The sequence below is a fragment of the Hyla sarda genome, chromosome 2 (genome assembly GCF_029499605.1).
Source record: "Hyla sarda isolate aHylSar1 chromosome 2, aHylSar1.hap1, whole genome shotgun sequence".
In the NCBI taxonomy this organism is placed as follows: domain Eukaryota; kingdom Metazoa; phylum Chordata; class Amphibia; order Anura; family Hylidae; genus Hyla; species Hyla sarda.
Window position 1 is genome coordinate 218,648,902 of NC_079190.1, and position 17,970 is coordinate 218,666,871.

The window sequence follows — 17,970 nt, forward strand, 5'->3', positions numbered from 1 at the left end:
ATACAGTCCTAGGAAAGACTCTCCTAGGACTGTATCCACCTTTTCCAGCCCGCCGGAGCACCTGAAAGCTGAACTCATTTATGCAGGAAAAGTCAGCAACCACCGAGCCGAGAGGTTCGTGACGAATCAAATTTACTGTAAGTTCGCTCATCTCTAATCTCCGTCACTTTTTTGGATCGCTAAAGTACAAAAAAGAAAAATAACGCCTGCAAAAACGCCAAAGTTAAAACCCACATGGCGTTTTTCTGGCCTTTTTTTTTTACTCCCATAGACTTCAGGGGCAAAAACACCATAGGCTCAACAAGCTGTGATTTAGCAAAACTGCCAAGAAGCTGAAAAAGGAGTGAAAAAACACCAAAAGGATAAAAAAAAAAAAAAAAACTCCAAGCTGAAAAACGCAAAGTGGAAAAATAATTTTGCGTTTTTTCACTGATTTACAGCTAACATCTGGCTGCAGAGTTTTTTGTCCCAAAAAAAACACCATGCGGCAGAATTGGCGTTTTTCCCAAAAACAAACAAAAAAAAAAAAAGTGGAATTCCAGCCTTATAGTATCTTGCTTATATTTGATGCTGCAGATTTTAAAAGTGTGGTCAATCATTAAGTTAAAATTGAAATCTGGAGCATGAAATTTGCGTAGGATACTGAATGCCTCTTTGACACCTGACACCAAGGAATAAAACATTTTTCTCTATTATGAAAGCACAGATATGGGTACCATGTGTTTGCTTTCCCAAACAGCTATCTAACAGTGTAAGCAGTTCGGAATGTAAATTGTAGCTGACAGTTTCCATTTAATGTGTTCTCTTGTGTATTTATTTGGTAAGTAGGTAAAATCAGATGTGTACCACATGCATAAATGTAAAGGAGAACAAACTTTTAGTTTTTAAGTAAAGTAACTTTTTTCATCTGTACTTCTTTCTTTTTTTAACAATAATATCTATGTAGCTACATCCCTGGTGAGTTATTTTCCCTATGAATCTGATCACTTCCTGATTTCCATTCTGAACTGTTGCTATGCTATCTGACTCCGGTCGGCTTATTCAAATGAATGAGATGCGGGCCGGGTCCCAATATGGTCAAAACGTAGTGTGAACCCAGACTAACTAAGCCAGTACTTCCTGAACAAACCAGGTGATTGCAGTTGAGCGGAGCATGTGTGACCACCTTAGTGGGTTGTAACCAAGCCAGCAGGCTATTATTACAAAACAGGCATATGGAGGGGCATTTACTAATCTTTTACTATGTAGTCTGGTTTTTACCCTGTTTTTTTCTACTTCATTTTTGACTATGTGCGACAAATTTACTAAATTGTTGCACGGCATTAATAAATTTGGCACACATAGGCAAAAGTGGGAAATTTACTTCATGTAGTAGAAAAAATAGTCTGTTCCTTTTTCCTGCTGTCTGAATAGGTTTGGCTGCTGGTTTCCTTCTGGATCTTTTGTTTTTGAGGTTTTTTTTTTAGCTTTTTCACCACATCTAAATAATTCAATAACTACAGTGGTCCCTCAAGTTACAATATTAATTGGTTCCAGGAAAACCATTGTATGTTGAGACCATAACTCTATGGAAACGTGGTAATTGGTTCTAAAGGCACCAAAATGTCATCCAAAATAGGAAAAAGTGACAAAGAAAAATAAGTAGATAACTAATATAGATAAAGCAAATCCTTACATATATAAGTAATAAAGATCTGCTGGGAGCTGTAATCACTGTCTATGTCAGTGTTTCCCAAGCAGGGAGCCTCCAGCAGTTGCAAAACTATAACTCCCAGCATGCCTGGACAGCCAAAGGCTGTCCGGGCATGCTGGGAGTTGTAGTTTTGCAAAAGATGGGGCCACCCTGATTGGGAAACACTGGTCTATGTAGAGGACAGGAGCGTCTTCAGGGGTCCTGTACAGTACAGGCAATGTCCCAAACAAGCAATGGAGTCGCCCTCACCTGGTGTCCAAAAGAGCAGCTAACCCTGATACAGGTAAAGAGTACAGAACATGTAATACCAGACACCAGTCACTGCATACACTTCAGTAATACAGGGGTTTTACCAGTGAATGCCCATTTTGATTGGTTGGTTCTTCCAGCCATTGACACGTTTCACAGATCTGGACTGTCTGTAGCATTGTATGTTGAGTCTGGTTTCAACTTTCGATGGTCCAGAAAAGACCATTGTATGTTGAAACTATTGTATGTTGAGGCCATTGTAAGTTGAGGGATCACTGTAAATTGTAGTCATGGCTCAGAAGTGGTAAACGGTGTTTAGTGTGTGTGTGTGTGTGTTTATTACATTTTTTTAAAACAGTTTTTTTCACCCTAAATGTACTTACACTTTTTTTTTTTGGTTACTTCTTCTACAGATCTGTGTATCCTGTGGACTCCTTCGGATTCGGTGGACTACTTCGACGACCAGCGTTTTTCTTTGCTTGATGTTAATAAAATGGTTAACGAGGGCTTGTGGGGGAGTGTTTTTTTGTAATAAATTTTTTTTTAAACCTGTTGTGTTTTTTTTTATTTTACTTTACTAACCGGCTTAGTAGTGGAAGCTGTCTTATAGACTGAGTCCATTACTAAGCCGGGCTTAGCGTTAGCCACAAAAACAGCTAGCGCTAACCCCCAATTATTACCCCGGTACCCAACACCACAAGGGTGCCGGGAAGAGCCGGTACCAACAGACCCGGAGCGTCAAAAGTGGCGCTCCTGGGCCTAGGCGGTAACAGGCTGGCGTTATTTAGGTTGGGGAGGGCCAGTAACAATGGTCCTCGCCCACCCTGGTAACGTCAGGCTGTTACTGTTTGGTTGGTATTTGGCTGAGAATAAAAATAGGGGGGACCCTATGCGTTTTTTTAAATATATTTAACCCCTTAAGGACTCAGCCCATTTTGGCCTTAAGGACTCAGACAATTTAATTTTTACGTTTTCATTTTTTCCTCCTCGCCTTCTAAAAATCATAACTCTTTTATATTTTCATCCACAGACTAGTATGAGGGCTTGTTTTTTGCGCGACCAGTTGTGCTTTGTAATGACATAACTCATTATATCATAAAATGTATGGCGCAACCAAAAAACACTATTTTTGTGGGGAAATTAAAACGAAAAACGCAATTTTGCTAATTTTGGAAGGTTTTGTTTTCACGCCGTACAATTTATGGTAAAAGTGACATGTGTTCTTTATTCTGAGGGTCAATACGATTAAAATGATACCCATTATTATATACTTTTATATTATTGTTGCGCTTAAAAAAAATCACAAACTTTTTAACCAAATTAGTACGTTTATAATCCCTTTATTTTGATGACCTCTAACTTTTTTATTTTTCCGTATAAGCGGCGGTATGGGGGCTCATTTTTTGCGCCATGATCTGTGCTTTTTTTTGATACCACATTTGCATATAAAAAACTTTTAATACATTTTTTATAATTTTTTTTTTTATAAAATGTATTAAAAAAGTAGGAATTTGGGACTTTTTTTTATTTTTTTTCGTTCACGCCGTTCACCGTACGGGATCATTAACATTTTATTTTAATAGTTCGGACATTTACGCACGCGGCGATACCAAATATGTCTATAAAAAATGTTTTTTACGCTTTTTGGGGGTAAAATAGGAAAAAACGGACGTTTTACTTTTTTATTGGGGGAGGGGATTTTTCACTTTTTTTTAACTTTTACTCTTACATTTTTTTTTACACTTGAATAGTCCCCATAGGGGACTATTCATAGCAATACCATGATTGCTAATACTGATCTGTTCTATGTATAGGACATAGAACAGATCAGTATTATCGGTCATCTTCTGCTCTGGTCTGCTCGATCACAGACCAGAGCAGGAGACGCCGGGAGCCGCACGGAGGAAGGAGAGGGGACCTCCGTGCGGCGTTATGAATGATCGGATCCCCGCAGCAGCGCTGCGGGCGATCCGATCGTTCATTTAAATCGCGAACCGCCGCAGATGCCGGGATCTGTATTGATCCCGGCACCTGAGGGGTTAATGGCGGACGCCCGCGAGATCGCGGGCGTCGGCCATTGCCGGCGGGTCCCTGGCTGCGATTAGCAGCCGGGATCAGCCGCGCATGACACGGGCATCCCGTGCCCGCGGTTATGCTTAGGACGTAAATGTACGTCCTGGTGCGTTAAGTACCACCTCACCAGGACGTACATTTACGTCCTGCGTCCTTAAGGGGTTAATTATTTAAAAAAAAAAAAAAACGCATAGGGTCCCCCCTATTTTAATTCTCAGCCAAATACCAACCAAACAGTAACAGCCTGACGTTCCCAGGGTGGGCGAGGACCATTGTTACTGGCCCTCCCCAGCCTAAATAACGCCAGCCTGTTACCGCCTAGGCCCAGGAGTGCCATTTTTGACGCTCCAGGCCTGTTGGTACCGGCTCTTCCCGGCACCCCTGTGGCGCTGGGTACCGGGGTAATAATAGGGGGTTAGCGCTAGCTGTTTTTGTGGCTAGCGCTAAGCCCAGGTTAGTAATGGACTCTGTCTATAAGACAGCTTCCACTACTAAGCCTGTCTAGTAAAGTAAGAAAAAAACACAACAGGTTTAAAAAAAAATTTATTACAGAAAACACTCACCCACAAGCCCTCGTTAACCATTTTATTAAAATCAAACAAAGAAAAACGCTGGTCATCGAAGTTGTCCACCGAATCCGAAGAAGTCCACAGGATACACGGATCTGAAATGAGAAGAAAACAAAAAAAATGGGTTAGTACATTTATTATCACCTGCTCACACATCTCCCGCCCCGCACGACTACAACTGCCAGCATGCCCTTACAGTAAGGACATGCTGGGAGTTGTAGTTGTGTGGTGCAGGAGATGTGTGGGCAAGTGACAAGCTTGTCCCCTGCCCCCAGCTGCAGGACTACAACTCCCAGCATGCCCTTACAGTAAGGTGGGGCGGAGGCCGGGCACAGTGTTTCCCAACCTGGGACTTGTAGTTTTGCAACATCTGGAGGCACCCTGGTTGGGAAACACTGTTTTAGGCCAGTGTTTCCCAACCAGGGTGCCTCCAGATGTTGCAAAACTACAAGCCCCAGCATGCCTGGACAGTCAAAGGCTGTCTAGGCATGCTGGGAGTTGTAGTTTTGCAACATCTGGAGGCAACCTGGCTGGGAAACACTGTTTTAGGCCAGTGTTTCCCAACCAGGTTGCCTACAGATGTTGCAAGACTACAACTCCCAGCATGCCTGGACAGCCTTTGACTGTTCAGGCATGCTGGGGCTTGTAGTCTTGCAACACCTGTAGGCAACCTGGTTGGGAAACACTGTTTTAGGCCAGTGTTTCCCAGCCAGGTTGCCTCCAGATGTTGCAAAACTACAACTCCCAGCATGCCTAGACAGCCTTTGACTGTCCAGGCATGCTGGGGCTTGTAGTTTTGCAACATCTGGAGGCACCCTGGTTGGGAAACACTGGCCTAAAACAGTGTTTCCCAACCAAGGTGCCTCCAGATGTTGCAAAACTACAAGTCCCAGTCACAGGTCTGCAAACTGTGGCCCTCCAGCTGTTGCAAAACTACAACTCCCAGCATGCCTGGACAGCCAATGGCTGTCTAGGCATGCTGGGAGTTGTAGTCTTGCAACATCTGGAGGCACCCTGGTTGGGAAACACTGTTTTAGGCCAGTGTTTCCCAACAAGGGTGCCTCCAGCTGTTGCAAAACTACAACTCCCAGCATGCCTGGACAGCCAAAGGGTGTCCAGGCATGCTGGGAGTTGTAGTCTTGCAACATTTGGAGGCACACTGGTTGGGAAGCTTGCGCAACTTACCGGCTTCCGTAGGATCCAGCGCTGCACGACACTGCCGCGCGACGATCTCCGTCAGCGATCGTCGCTGGAGCCTCGGAAGGGTAAGTGAACGTCTTCGCCGGTACCCTTCAGCTGTTTAGTTTTGCAACAGCTGGAGGACTACAGTTTACAGACCACACACCAGTGGTCTGCAAACTGTGGCCCTCCAGCTGTTGCAAAACTACAACACCCAGCATGCCCTGACAGCCAAAGCCTATGGCTCTCAGGGCAGGAGCCCGGGCTGACATTACAGTGCAGCCGCCCGGGCTCCTCATACGGCCTCCCCGCTACCCCCCTTGTCTCCCGCCCGGGCTCCTCATACGGCCTCCCCGCTACCCCCCCCCCCTTTGTCTCCCGCCCGCGCCGCTCAGCTCCCGCTGCTACAAGACTACAACTCCCAGCGTGTCTGCTGGAACAGATGGGAGTTGTGTGGCGCTGGCAGGTGAGAGGGGGGGGATATAAATCACTGTAGTATCCCGGTAGCGCAGTGAGGGTAGCGGGGAGAAAGTATGTCGGAGCCCGGGCGGCAGTAGCTTTTCCTGCTCCATGTTGGAGCTGGAGTAAATTTAGTCAATTTTTACGACAGTTTATTGCGCAACTGCGACTGTCTCAGTTAATAAATTCCTGACCACTGCAAGTAAAAACTGAAAACTTGCGTAAATTAAGCGGGAAAAAAAAATTTTACTTTCTAGCTCTTGCTAGGGAAAGGGCACAATTTATAGGGTAGGCACAATTGCGACAATTTTGCGCCAAAAATAGTCAGAAAAAAATGACTAAACCCCTTAGTAAATGCCCCTCATGGGGATTAGTAAGGATATATCTCTTAAATAGTTTTAAAAAAATATAGAAATGCTTGTAGATTTGAAATATATTTTCCTTTAACATAGAGCACTATTCAGCAGCTCAGATTTAATAATTGTATATGTGTGTGTGTGTGTGTGTGTGTCAGTTTGGGTGGGGGGATGTGATGCCTATAGCTGTGCCACTGGATTACTTATAATTACTTAACCACAGACATAGAATAGTCTACATAGCCCATAAATTAAAGAAAATTTATTCACAATCATAAGATAAATACAAATGTGAAAACAAAAAGTTATCACATTGGATTGCAGATATACAAAATATAATTAATGTCACATTCTCCCTAGATCTGGCTGCTACTGACCTATTTTGCATATGTACCACTGAATACTAATACACTTCATATGTTATATGTTGTTATGTTATGTTGTTGAGGAATATTCTCTGTATGTGTAAAAATCACTTTAAATGGGCACTGTCAGATTTAAAATTTTGTATATGTTGTACATCTTGGCAAAACATTAACCTTTCTAATATACTTCATAAGAAAATTGGATTTACTTTTTATAGAAAATCATGGCTTTGTCCATGCTGAAGTGCAGGCATGGACCAAGTCCAGTAAGGCCTCTTTCACACTATGAAATAGTTCCGTTTAGGAACTTCCGTCACTATATCGGGGAAAACCGTCCGTTACAAAACCCCTGACGGCCGTGACTTAATCGCATTGCAGCCTATGGGGTTTTGTAACTGCCCGTTTGCACCCGCATATGCCCGTAATTCATTACGGACATGATACAGTGACGGGACATCGTGGCGGAAAAATTACTGAGATGGTGGGCTAGTTCTCCTCTGTGTGCTCTCTCCTGCCATATCAGACATGAGAGAGCACAGAGGAATGCTAGCCTACCCTCACTTACTGGACTTTGTCCATGCCTGTGTTTCAGCATGGACAAAGTCATGATTTTCTATAAAAAGTAAATACAATTTTCTTATGAAGTATATTAAAAAGGTTAATGTTTTGCCAAGATGTACAACAAAGAAAATGTTTTTGTATCTCACAGTGCCCATTTAACTAAAAGGATATTTGTTTTCAGTCTAATAAAAAAAAATGGCAATTTTTATGTTAGCACGTAATCAAGTATTGATATGGGACTCTGAAAAGTGCAGTCACTTCATTAACATAAAGGTCTACCATATTTGTAAGGAAAAAAAATATTTATTAGGCTTTTATTAACAGTGTCACATTTGTAAAAAACACAGATACTGTCAACAACTTTACAAAATAATGAAATATTTCAAATGAAAGACTGGTTCAAAAACTAAAGATGTAAACATTTACAAAAACATAAATAAAATAGCAAAAAAAAACAGTGATCAGTAAAAGAAAGTCACATACATTACAATGCATGGGGATCCAGTGTAAAGTGCAGCAGGACTGGCATGCTGCATGGAGAGACTGGCCGTAAGGGCACAACCCATATTGCTCATATGTCTGATAGTTGTCTCTTCTGACATCCCATAAACAAAGAAGAGAAGAACAAGAGTGTTTACCCCAATTGCTAGGCTGCCCTTTCACACCATAGACCCATGTCCTTTCCCACCAAAATTCATAGTTCTTGTTGACTTTATTCTTCTGCGTATGATCAGTTTAATCTTCTAGCATTTGCATTAAATATTGAATGATCCAGCTGAAAATGTCACTTTATTTGGTTACAAGATGCACTGGGTATCAGAGGTGGCTCCCTCCATCAAATTACTTATATGCCACAGTTGCTATTGACTCTGATATAATTGAACACTGTAGTTGCAGCAGGATCCCAGCTATGTATCAAATATGGGCTCCTATTGCTGATTGCATGGGCACAGTGACTAGCTGTGCTCGGACTAGACCATATTGGCTTTTGCCACTAGCCGAAGCACAGCTTGATCATAACTGCTAGGAGGTTAAAGCAATTTAGTGCAACTTTCTGACACAGCAGTTGAACAGAATTTGCCCTCTTTGTGCAATAAAACATATTTCTTATTGGTATGTACATTGGTAATAATCATCCTTCTAAATGAGTGCTAATCTATGCTCCATTCGTCTTTCAATCCCTTAGATGCCATGGTCTCTATTGATGCAACAGTGTCTCTGTTGTGTATTACTGTCAGAATAGAAACTACCCCTCCATTGAACAACCCAGCACGGGAGAGACACACACCATCCTGGGCTGCCTAGGATTCAGTGCACATTTTGTGGGGAGCCCGGAAGAAACTAAAGATCTTGAATTACTGATCAACCTCAGTGATAGTGAACCCATGGTTCAGCAACCCAAAGATTTTGTGGTGCCCGCTTTCAGAGGAGGCAAGAAATCCTCCTTCAGCCCTCCAGTACAGACTGGCAGTAGTCTGGACCAATTTATGACAGCAGTTACAAATGACCATAAAGCACTGGTGTACCCTAAATCCACATCTAATCTGAAGGCTAAGGAGAAACGGCCTTGGACTGGTTAAAAAGCTGCACCGACCTGATAATAAAGAAGGCCGATAAAGGCAATAATGTCATTGTCATGTCCAAGGAAAAGTACCTAAAAGAAGCCCTCAGACAATTGGGGCGATGAAAGGATGTATGTCCAGGTTAAGCAGGACCCCACATAAAAAGTAAATTCCATGTTGCAGACTTTCCTTAGGAAACAGGTGGAAAGAGGAATTCTGTCCACATGGTCGGCAACAAAATTGTTACCCGTGAACCCATCCGTGCGACCTTTGTTAGGGGACACACCATCCTATGTCAAGGACACTGATGACCTTCTTTAGTCATTGCAAGATGTGGTCCTGGAAGAAGGAGACTGCCTAGCCTCGATTGATGTGGAGTCTTTATATACCAGGATACCACTGGACACAGACATCCTAGCTGTCAAAGAGTTCCTACTGGCAGCGGATAAACCAATGGATTACTGCACCTTTGTCACCGAAGCCCTGGATCTTATTTTGAAGAATAATTTCTTCCAGTTTAATGGGCAATGGTTCAGAAAACATCATGGCACAGCGATGGGCACTCCGGTGTCATGTACATTTGCCAATCTTTATTTGGCATTCCTAGAGGCTAAAATAATTTACACTCCTACCAATCCCTTTGTTAGCCGGATAGGCTTTTACAAGAGATTTTTGGACGACATCCTGGTGATATGGAGCGGTACCGAGTCTGAGTTCACTGAGATTATCCAATATCTTAATGAAAACAATACTCTAACTATGCAGTTTACATCAGTGTTTAGCACCTCGGAAGCTGCATTCTTGGATGTTTCGATCAACGCAAGACAACTTTCTACCAAAGGCTTCTGGAAACCCTCTGCACCTTTACTATACCTGCACCGTGACTCGTTTCACCCACCATATACAAAAGAAGCCATCCCTTTCAGTCAGTTCCTAAGATTGAAGAAAATCAATAGTAATGTATCTGATTTTGAGCAACAATCAGATGACTTGAGATGACATTTGATATCAAGGGGGTACCCAGCTCATACTGTCAGCTGTCCCCTCCAAAAAACTGAATCATATTCCAGAGAAGACCTCATCTTCAAAAAGAAAAGTAAAATAAAGAAAGAACAAAATGAGAATCGCTTTACCTTCTCGTTCAAATACAATAATTTGGCCCCAGAGATTCGGAGATCTATTTCCAGACATTGGCACCTTATTGAAGATGACCCTACACTACATGAAGTAGCCACGAGGAAGCCACTGGTCACTTACAGGAGAAGCACCACCATCAAAAATAAATTGGTCAGAAGCAAGTTCAGTGCAGAACCAAATGAGCCCAAAAAGAAAACTTGGCTCAATCTACCTGCCCTGAAAGGAAACCATAATGTGGAAGATGCTCTTTCTGTCAACACATGCTTACAGGCAGAAATTTCAAGTCAGTGGTTTGGACATATGTGTAAATGATCTAGTCGCGTGCAGGACCCCCTACGTTGTGTACTGCATAATGTGCCCCTGCAGACAGTTCTATGTAGGATCCACAATAAGGCCTCTTTTTACGAGGATACGTGAACACCTGCGACTTTCAGGACAAGGACTTGGAGTCCCCAGATTGGCACAGCATATCAGCAACGTGCGTGGGGGATCCACAACTTGCCTTTGTTCCTTCAAAATAGAGACAGTTAAAAACATTACTCCCGGCCAAAATATGCATGCGCTACTACTGCAAAAAGAAGCAAGGATCACATCCAGAAGCAGAGCTACCAGCCCTCAGTCTGAATGAAAGAAACAAATTTAATGCATTTATTTAAGCTGCTCTCCCGTTCCTTTTCAGCTTTTATTTGTATTTTTCTATGTTCATTAGCCTCACTCCTTAGACTTGTACTGTTTTGTATTTACCTTTTATTCATGTACAGGTGCTCCCTGTCTTCCTGTTAGCCTTGCAGGTATCCATACAGGACATCGGTCCAGCTCCAGTGTGTTTGCGCATGCTCCCTGGTATCCTGCCAGCTGTTGCGCTATGAGCTTTGTTTTGTTTACCTGTTACCATGACTCCGGACCTGTCAGCTGTTTGCCCCCTGCGGAGACCATGTCTACTTACATGGTGCCGTGTGCAACAGCAGAGATAGGCGTGACAAAGCTGTGTGTTTGACCGCGAAACGGGGCCATCGCCGCTCTTCTCGCAGCTATTGGAGCTGTGTTTCTCCGTGTGTTCCACCATTATGTAACTGCACTGTGACTTTTTAATAAAGTCCCTCCACGTTTGCTGAAATCAAGGGTGAGTGCGTCTCTATTTATTTCTCTGCACAATGTGTATTACTGTCAGGTTCCTGCTGCTGATGGACACTCACACTCACATGATAAGCCTGAGCTAAGCTTGGACTAAACTGTATAGAACATTATATTAAATCAATATTAAACATTATTCACTTTTGCCAGTAGCTCAAACACAGCTTGAGCAAAACTGTTTGGGGTTTAAAGCAACTTAGTGCAACTTTATGACACAAATGTACAAGTTCCTATTTTCTCAATCAGCAGTTGTACCAGCATTGTCTGCTTTGTGCAATAAAACATTTCTTATTGGTATTTGCATTTGTAACCATCATCCTTCTAAATGAGTGCTAATTCAGACTAAAAGCTTTCACTTTAGGTCCTGTTCTCACACGCTGCTTCCAAAATGACATCTCCATGCATTCACCAATGGTCATGCTTATTTACTGGGATTATTGGCAACATTGCACTAGGAGCCCCGTAAGGGTGGGAAGGGAGTACCTGACATCCCCACCTTGCCATGGGAAGCCTTTGCATGTGATAGTATACGGAGGACTACAGAAAAATGGCTCTGTGGGCAGGTCCATGTCTCCCCTGTTTCTCCTTCCCTTTGGAGGATGCTTGGATGGGGAAAGTGGAACAGCTCCATCCCTAACAACTGGCACACTCCTTGGTTTATGGGGATGTTGTCAGATTTGTGAGGGAACACCAGCTGGAGGAACTTATGCCCAACTTGGGGAAACCAAAGACAATCCACAAGCTCATCAGAGCTAAGAACACTTTGGAGCTCGTTCAATGGATCCTTGCTGCCACCACAATGACTATTTGGACTAATATGGCTTCAGCACGGCTAATCAACAGGCACAAGGATTTGTAGTAGATGGCCATTCAGGGGGTTTGTCTCTCAGGTCATTCATGCATGCCCGCAACCTGTACAAGACAAGGTACTGCCCCCGATGCCCCTATGTGGAGGAAACATCTTTGCACACCTTTTGCCAGTGCCCCTTTGCACAGGGCATGTTGGATACCCTGGAACTCAAACTCAGAAACTCTGTGCCAAGCGGAAGGCTATCGTATCATTCAGTATTTTACAGACTATTCCCTATGGTTCATGGGGTTAAGGCAATCCAGGTGGCCTGGTGCCTTATGAACTGTTTTAAGGACGCTATATGGCAACCGGGAATCGCCTCATTTTGAGGAAGAACATGTCCGTCCAGGACTGCCACAGCCTGCTAAAAGACTATTCCATCATGGACAGTTTGGACGTCGATAAAGAAGAGGGTTAAAACCCCTCCCCTTCCCTGTTCTCCCATTGTTTGTCTTTGTCTTGCAATAAAGCATTGGGCCTGTAATCTCTACTCCCTATCCCCTGTTTCCCCAACCTCCTTCCTTTACTGCGATCCCCTATGCCTTGTTGTTTGACACCTTTGTGCTGTATATTGTGCTGTCATGATATGTATGGCAAATTTATTATTTATTGTATATGTGATTGACAATTAATTGCTAATAAAGTTATTTTCAATCTAAAATTGCTCAGCCATTGTTAAAAACAAGGGGCATGGTTTTGGATGCAAAGGTTCACCTGCATATGGGAACACAGACTTATTAACAAATAGTTCATAGGTTGATATTATCCAACATGTATATATGCAAATATTTCTAGAAATTGGCAGTACTGAATATACGTTCAATAAACATTAATCTTTTTTAGTAAGAGTCCCAGCATTGGGGTCCTCTATGATCAGACATTTATCTTCTATGTTGTTGATAGGTGATGTCAATTTGTTGGAAAGTTGTGATTACAGGTCTAGGCACCTATCTGCTAGCCATCCCATAGAACACTGCATTAGCACGTCGCCAGTCTATAAAGGTTGTTTACGAGGGTCAATAGATTTAATCCATCATGGGAACAAATGTCAACAACCTAGAGTTTAGGGTTGATGTCTTTTTAAAGGAAAACTTTCATTAAGATAGTCTCCATTAAATGAGAGTAGTAATGCTAATTTGGACAGAACTGCTGATCAGAGGGCCAAAACAAAATGTGGTTTATATTGCAAGGGATATACTAAAGGCTCTTCACTCAACAGTGATTTATCGGTGATGTTCAGTTGAAATTGCTGAGTGGGTTCTAATAAAACATTCTGAAAGAAGTTGTCACAAAATAAAGGCCCCCAAACACAATAGAAAAAAGTTGTCTGAATCAGGGCCAGCCTTGTGACGGGAAATCTCTTAACATGGCAAAGCTAAAGCCCCTAATAACCCCACAAAGGCCAAAAAATGCATTTTCCATCAGGGTTTGATTTGATTAAGTTCTGCACTATTCCACAGAGCAGGAACTAGTAACAAAAAAACATAAACTGCATGCAAAATTGTTTGAAGCTTTTCTGCCACCAGAAAACAAATGGATCCCCCCAGCCCCATGTAAACTCATAAGAAGGGTTTGTGTACAGAAAATCTCCAGCGTATAACAGTACAGCAAAGTGTACTGACTACCTCTATTTAATAGACATACAGTTACCAAATAATTTCTGCATTCCCAGTCCTGACTGCCTTGCATTCCACATCTGTGTCCAGCCACCATTTGCAGGTCATGGGGTCATTGGAGTCAGTTGTAAAGAAGAGATAGAAGAGTGGTGTATATCAGAAGTTGTTAGTATGATTTATAGCCACTCCATTTTTCTTTAACATGGGAGTCTATGTATGATGGATGCCACAAGTCGCATCCGTCATAGCTATTTAATATTAATGTACTAAAAAGCCTTAAAGGCTGAGAGGAGCAGCACTGGAGATGTTCACCTCTGTAGATGCAGCCCTATATGAGTCCCTTTTCCTGCTGCAAGATGTTAATTAACTTTTACTATTTTATAGTAGTCAGAGGTAATACTTAAAGTGAGCTGGATCATAAAGGGTTTACAGCATCATCTTTCTATAGTACTTACATCCATAACAGTATATCCTGTTACTTGGTTATTTAATAAATATTCCCTTATATCAGCATTTCCACTTATCCACACTGTCTCTAGTAATCCATAAATCCACAGGCTGTAATCTCTGGACTATTATAACCAGAAAGTGATAAATCCTGCTGTAATATATGTGAACTTTGGCTGTGCATTAACTGTGATGTGTATGCTATCAATTAAAATGTGTGAATTATTTAAAAAGCTTAACAGTTCTAAGATGATCAGTTATAAGATCATTCATTCTGCTTAAAGCAGTTTCTGGGACTTTTATACTAGTGCTCTATCCTTAAGATAGGACAGCAATTTGTGAAAACAGGGGTGCTGACTCCCAGCACCCCCACTGATGATGGCCTAAGCTCTTATTTTCCTACCAGGCACATCTTACTTCATTCCACAGTGGCTGGACCTGATACTGGTACAAGATGCAATACCAGGTACAGCGAATGGACAAGTGCCACAACCCCTTCAATTAGCAGAATTGTTCTGGAAGTCAAACCTCACCGATCTGATATTGATGATCTAGCCTAAAGATAGACCCTCAATATAAAAGTCCGCGCCCAAAAAAACGTTAAATTGTTAGAGACTTGAATATCAACAGGGTTAAAGCTTTGCTTGGTGTAGGAAAAAGTAAAAGTGACTGCATTGGATTTACAGTTATGAATCTTCTTCTTGAATTTAAGTGTTTGGTTGTAAATATTATATGTAATCACACAGTACTATATACTGTCTTGTATTCTAATAATTTTTATAATGAATAAATGCTCTAGGACATCCTATGTTGTGTTCATCAAAACCATCCGGAGGATGCAGCAAGCGCTGGTTGTAGGTCCAAATAAATTCATAATTATTTGGATAGTGACTTCGATTGGAAGTAGTTGGATAGTGACTTCGATTGTTGCATTTCTGTAAAATAACAATAGAAACAATTACTTTATTTTACTTTTCTATAGTAGCAAGTGTTCAGTTTTTTTCGCTTGTAGGGAGGTTTTTCTTTAAAAAAAAACTATGGCCAACCCCAAAAAATAAGATATAGTCAATAAATAGCATATCAATTGCAAAGCAATCTAAACACATACCTTTTTAGAGTTTCATGATATACTCTCCTGTTCCTAAGATATGAGGGTTTACAATTCTACTAACAATTTAGGGAATAATTTAGATTGGTGTGAACATAATATCAAAAATGGGAGTGAATTACAAGTGATGGGTTGGGGTAATGGTTTGATGTTTTTACATTGGTTTGATGTTTTTAATATGCCCCTGACTATAAAATGGGGGGGGGGGGGGGGTGTTAAAATTAAGCAAACCTTTTTTGCTAATGATTTGCTAATCATTGTTTGTAATCATTGTAAGTTATAAAAATTCCAAGTCAAACTAGTAAAGCTCAGCTGGAGGTGTCTTCTCCCACATGGCGTTGACTAACTTGACATACAGGGCTGTAAGCCAAGCCCTGTACATCAATCATGTAGGGTGGGGTGGGGGAGGGAAGAGGTGTTCTGCTGCAGCTCAGCTCCACCAGTTTTACTTATCAGCTGCTAACAAAAAAAGGTTATTTTATAAATTTACAAATAGCAATCAGCAAAACTAATAGTTTGCTTAATTTTACCCCCCTAGCATCTATCTGCTGGGATCTACAGCTCTGTACCTGGTATGGAGCTGATAGATTCCCATTACTTTATATCTGATATTACATTTAAAGGAAAATGATCATCCTGTTCACCCACACTGGGTTATAATGTGGGTGAACAGGAGATTGATGCGGGGTTACATTTAAAGGAAAATGATCATCCTGTTCACCCACACTGGGTTATAATGTGGGTGAACAGGAGATTGATGCGGGGTCTTTGACTAATATACATACCTTCTGTCTGGCACCCGGTCCATCTAAAGATCCTCTTCTATCTCCGCTAAATTGCACGCTGGAGGCGGGCCCGCTGGCTGAATTTAAATATTCATGGTCACGTGAGCGCGTATGCCTACTGAGCGCTGACGTTACCATAAATATTCAAATTCAGCCGGCGAGACTGTCTCCTGCGCGCAATTCAGAGGAGATAGAAGAGGTTCTTCAGAGGGACCAGGCGCCGGACTAAAGGTATGTATATTATTCATAGACCCCGCATCGGTCTTTTGTTTACTCACACTACAACCCGGTGTATTGGGTTTAGTGTGGGTGAACAGAAGTGATGTAAGTTAAGTTCAGGTAAACATCTTTAAAGGAGTTAAAGGGGTACTCCGGTGGAAAACATTTTTATTTTTTTAATCAACTGGTGCCAGAAAGTTACAGATTTGTAAATTACTTCTATTTCAAAAAAAATATATATATCTTAATCCGTCCAGTACTTATAAGCTGCTGTTTGCTCCAGAGGAAGCCTTTATTAAATTTATTTTCTGTCTGACCACAGTGCTCTATGCTGACTCCTCTGTCCATGTCAGGAACTGTCCAGTGCAGGATAGGTTTGCTAGGGGGATTTGCTCCTGCTCTGGACAGTTCCTGACATGGACAGAGGTGTCAGCAGAGAGCACTGTGGTAAGACAAAAATGAAATTAAAAAAGGAAATAACTTCCTGTGGAGCATACAGCAGCTGATAAGTACTGGAAGGATTAAGATTTTTAAGTAGAAGTAATTTACAAATCTGTTTGGGGGAAATTTATCAATACTTGTTCAGAGGAAAAGTTGCCCAGTTGCCCATAGCACCCAGTCAGATTGCTTCTTTCATTTTTAACAAGGCCTCTGCAAAATGAAAGAAGCAGTCTGGGCAACATTTCCTCTGGGCAGGTTTTGATAAATCTTCCCCTTTAACTTTCTGGCACCAGTTGATTAAAACATTTTTTTTTCACTGGAGTACCCCTTTAAAGCCAGAAGATGGACAGTTAAAGCATACCTGTCAGGTCTGCCTCTATCACCTACATTTATCTTTAATAAAGAAAATACCTCTTTTTATTAGCTCACAATGTTAGAAATCCTCTCAGGAAAAGGGGGCGTGTCCCGGCTTTTGGTAGTGGGAGGTGACTGGTGGGTCTGCTCATGCAGCCTTATCCATGAGTTATCCATTGTCCATGACTCATGGACAAGCCTGATGCTGCTGCAGGACCGATTAGTGTCCCAGTAGGTATGGGGGCCCCTAGTGGTTTTTCAGAAGCTGTTTTCTTTATTTAAACATTTTTAAACAACCATATTACAAACAGTGTTTCATTTTCATCAGTAACAACATGAAAAAAGTTTTTGGATCTGACAAGTGCCCATTTAAACAACAAGTTGAATGTTTTGTATTCTTATATAAAATCAGTTATTCATTAAAGTTAATATTAACATCAAATAAATCTACATTTAGAAGGCTACATAGTCACTTTATTGCAATAGACAATTTTGCAATTCAATCATACAATTCCTGATTTTCTTAATGTGCACACTCTAGGTTATTAATTGAAATTAAAAAAAACTAAATAATAAAAATATTGAAGAAATATATAGGTGGTACGGTATATAAATTTTAGCTCATAGTTGATACATACTTGGGCTTTTGAGAGATATCATTCTTCTCTCTTTTAACTAGGAATTGCTGTTTCTGCTGGAACCGCAGAGGGCTGTGTCTCTTGCTGAATATTATTAGCATAGGTCGAGCTATCTTCTTTACTTAATGTTTTCTGAAATGAGAAGGAGAAAACAGACTGTATTGATACATGTTAA

At 41.5% G+C, this 17,970-nt stretch overlaps 1 protein-coding gene and 1 long non-coding RNA gene across 5 annotated transcripts in view; one reads left to right on the forward strand and one right to left on the reverse strand.

Moving 5' to 3' along the window:
* LOC130355769 (uncharacterized) overlaps positions 1-17,970 on the forward strand; it is a 161,769-nt gene that overhangs the window by 27,711 nt on the left and 116,088 nt on the right. The window lies entirely within an intron of this gene.
* The window catches only part of P2RX1 (purinergic receptor P2X 1), a 199,617-nt gene that overhangs the window by 9,591 nt on the left and 172,056 nt on the right, over positions 1-17,970 (reverse strand). Inside the window, exons 13-14 of one of the 4 annotated variants that reach the window (XM_056556399.1) lie at positions 17,796-17,927; positions 10,948-15,185 (exon numbers count right to left, since the gene is read on the reverse strand). In XM_056556399.1, the coding sequence (XP_056412374.1) occupies positions 17,829-17,927 (99 nt within the window). In that variant the 3' untranslated portion in view covers positions 10,948-15,185; positions 17,796-17,828. Of the gene's footprint in view, positions 1-10,947; positions 15,186-17,795; positions 17,928-17,970 lie in introns of those variants that run through there. The other 3 variants (XM_056556401.1, XM_056556400.1, XM_056556403.1) reach the window with 3 other exon arrangements.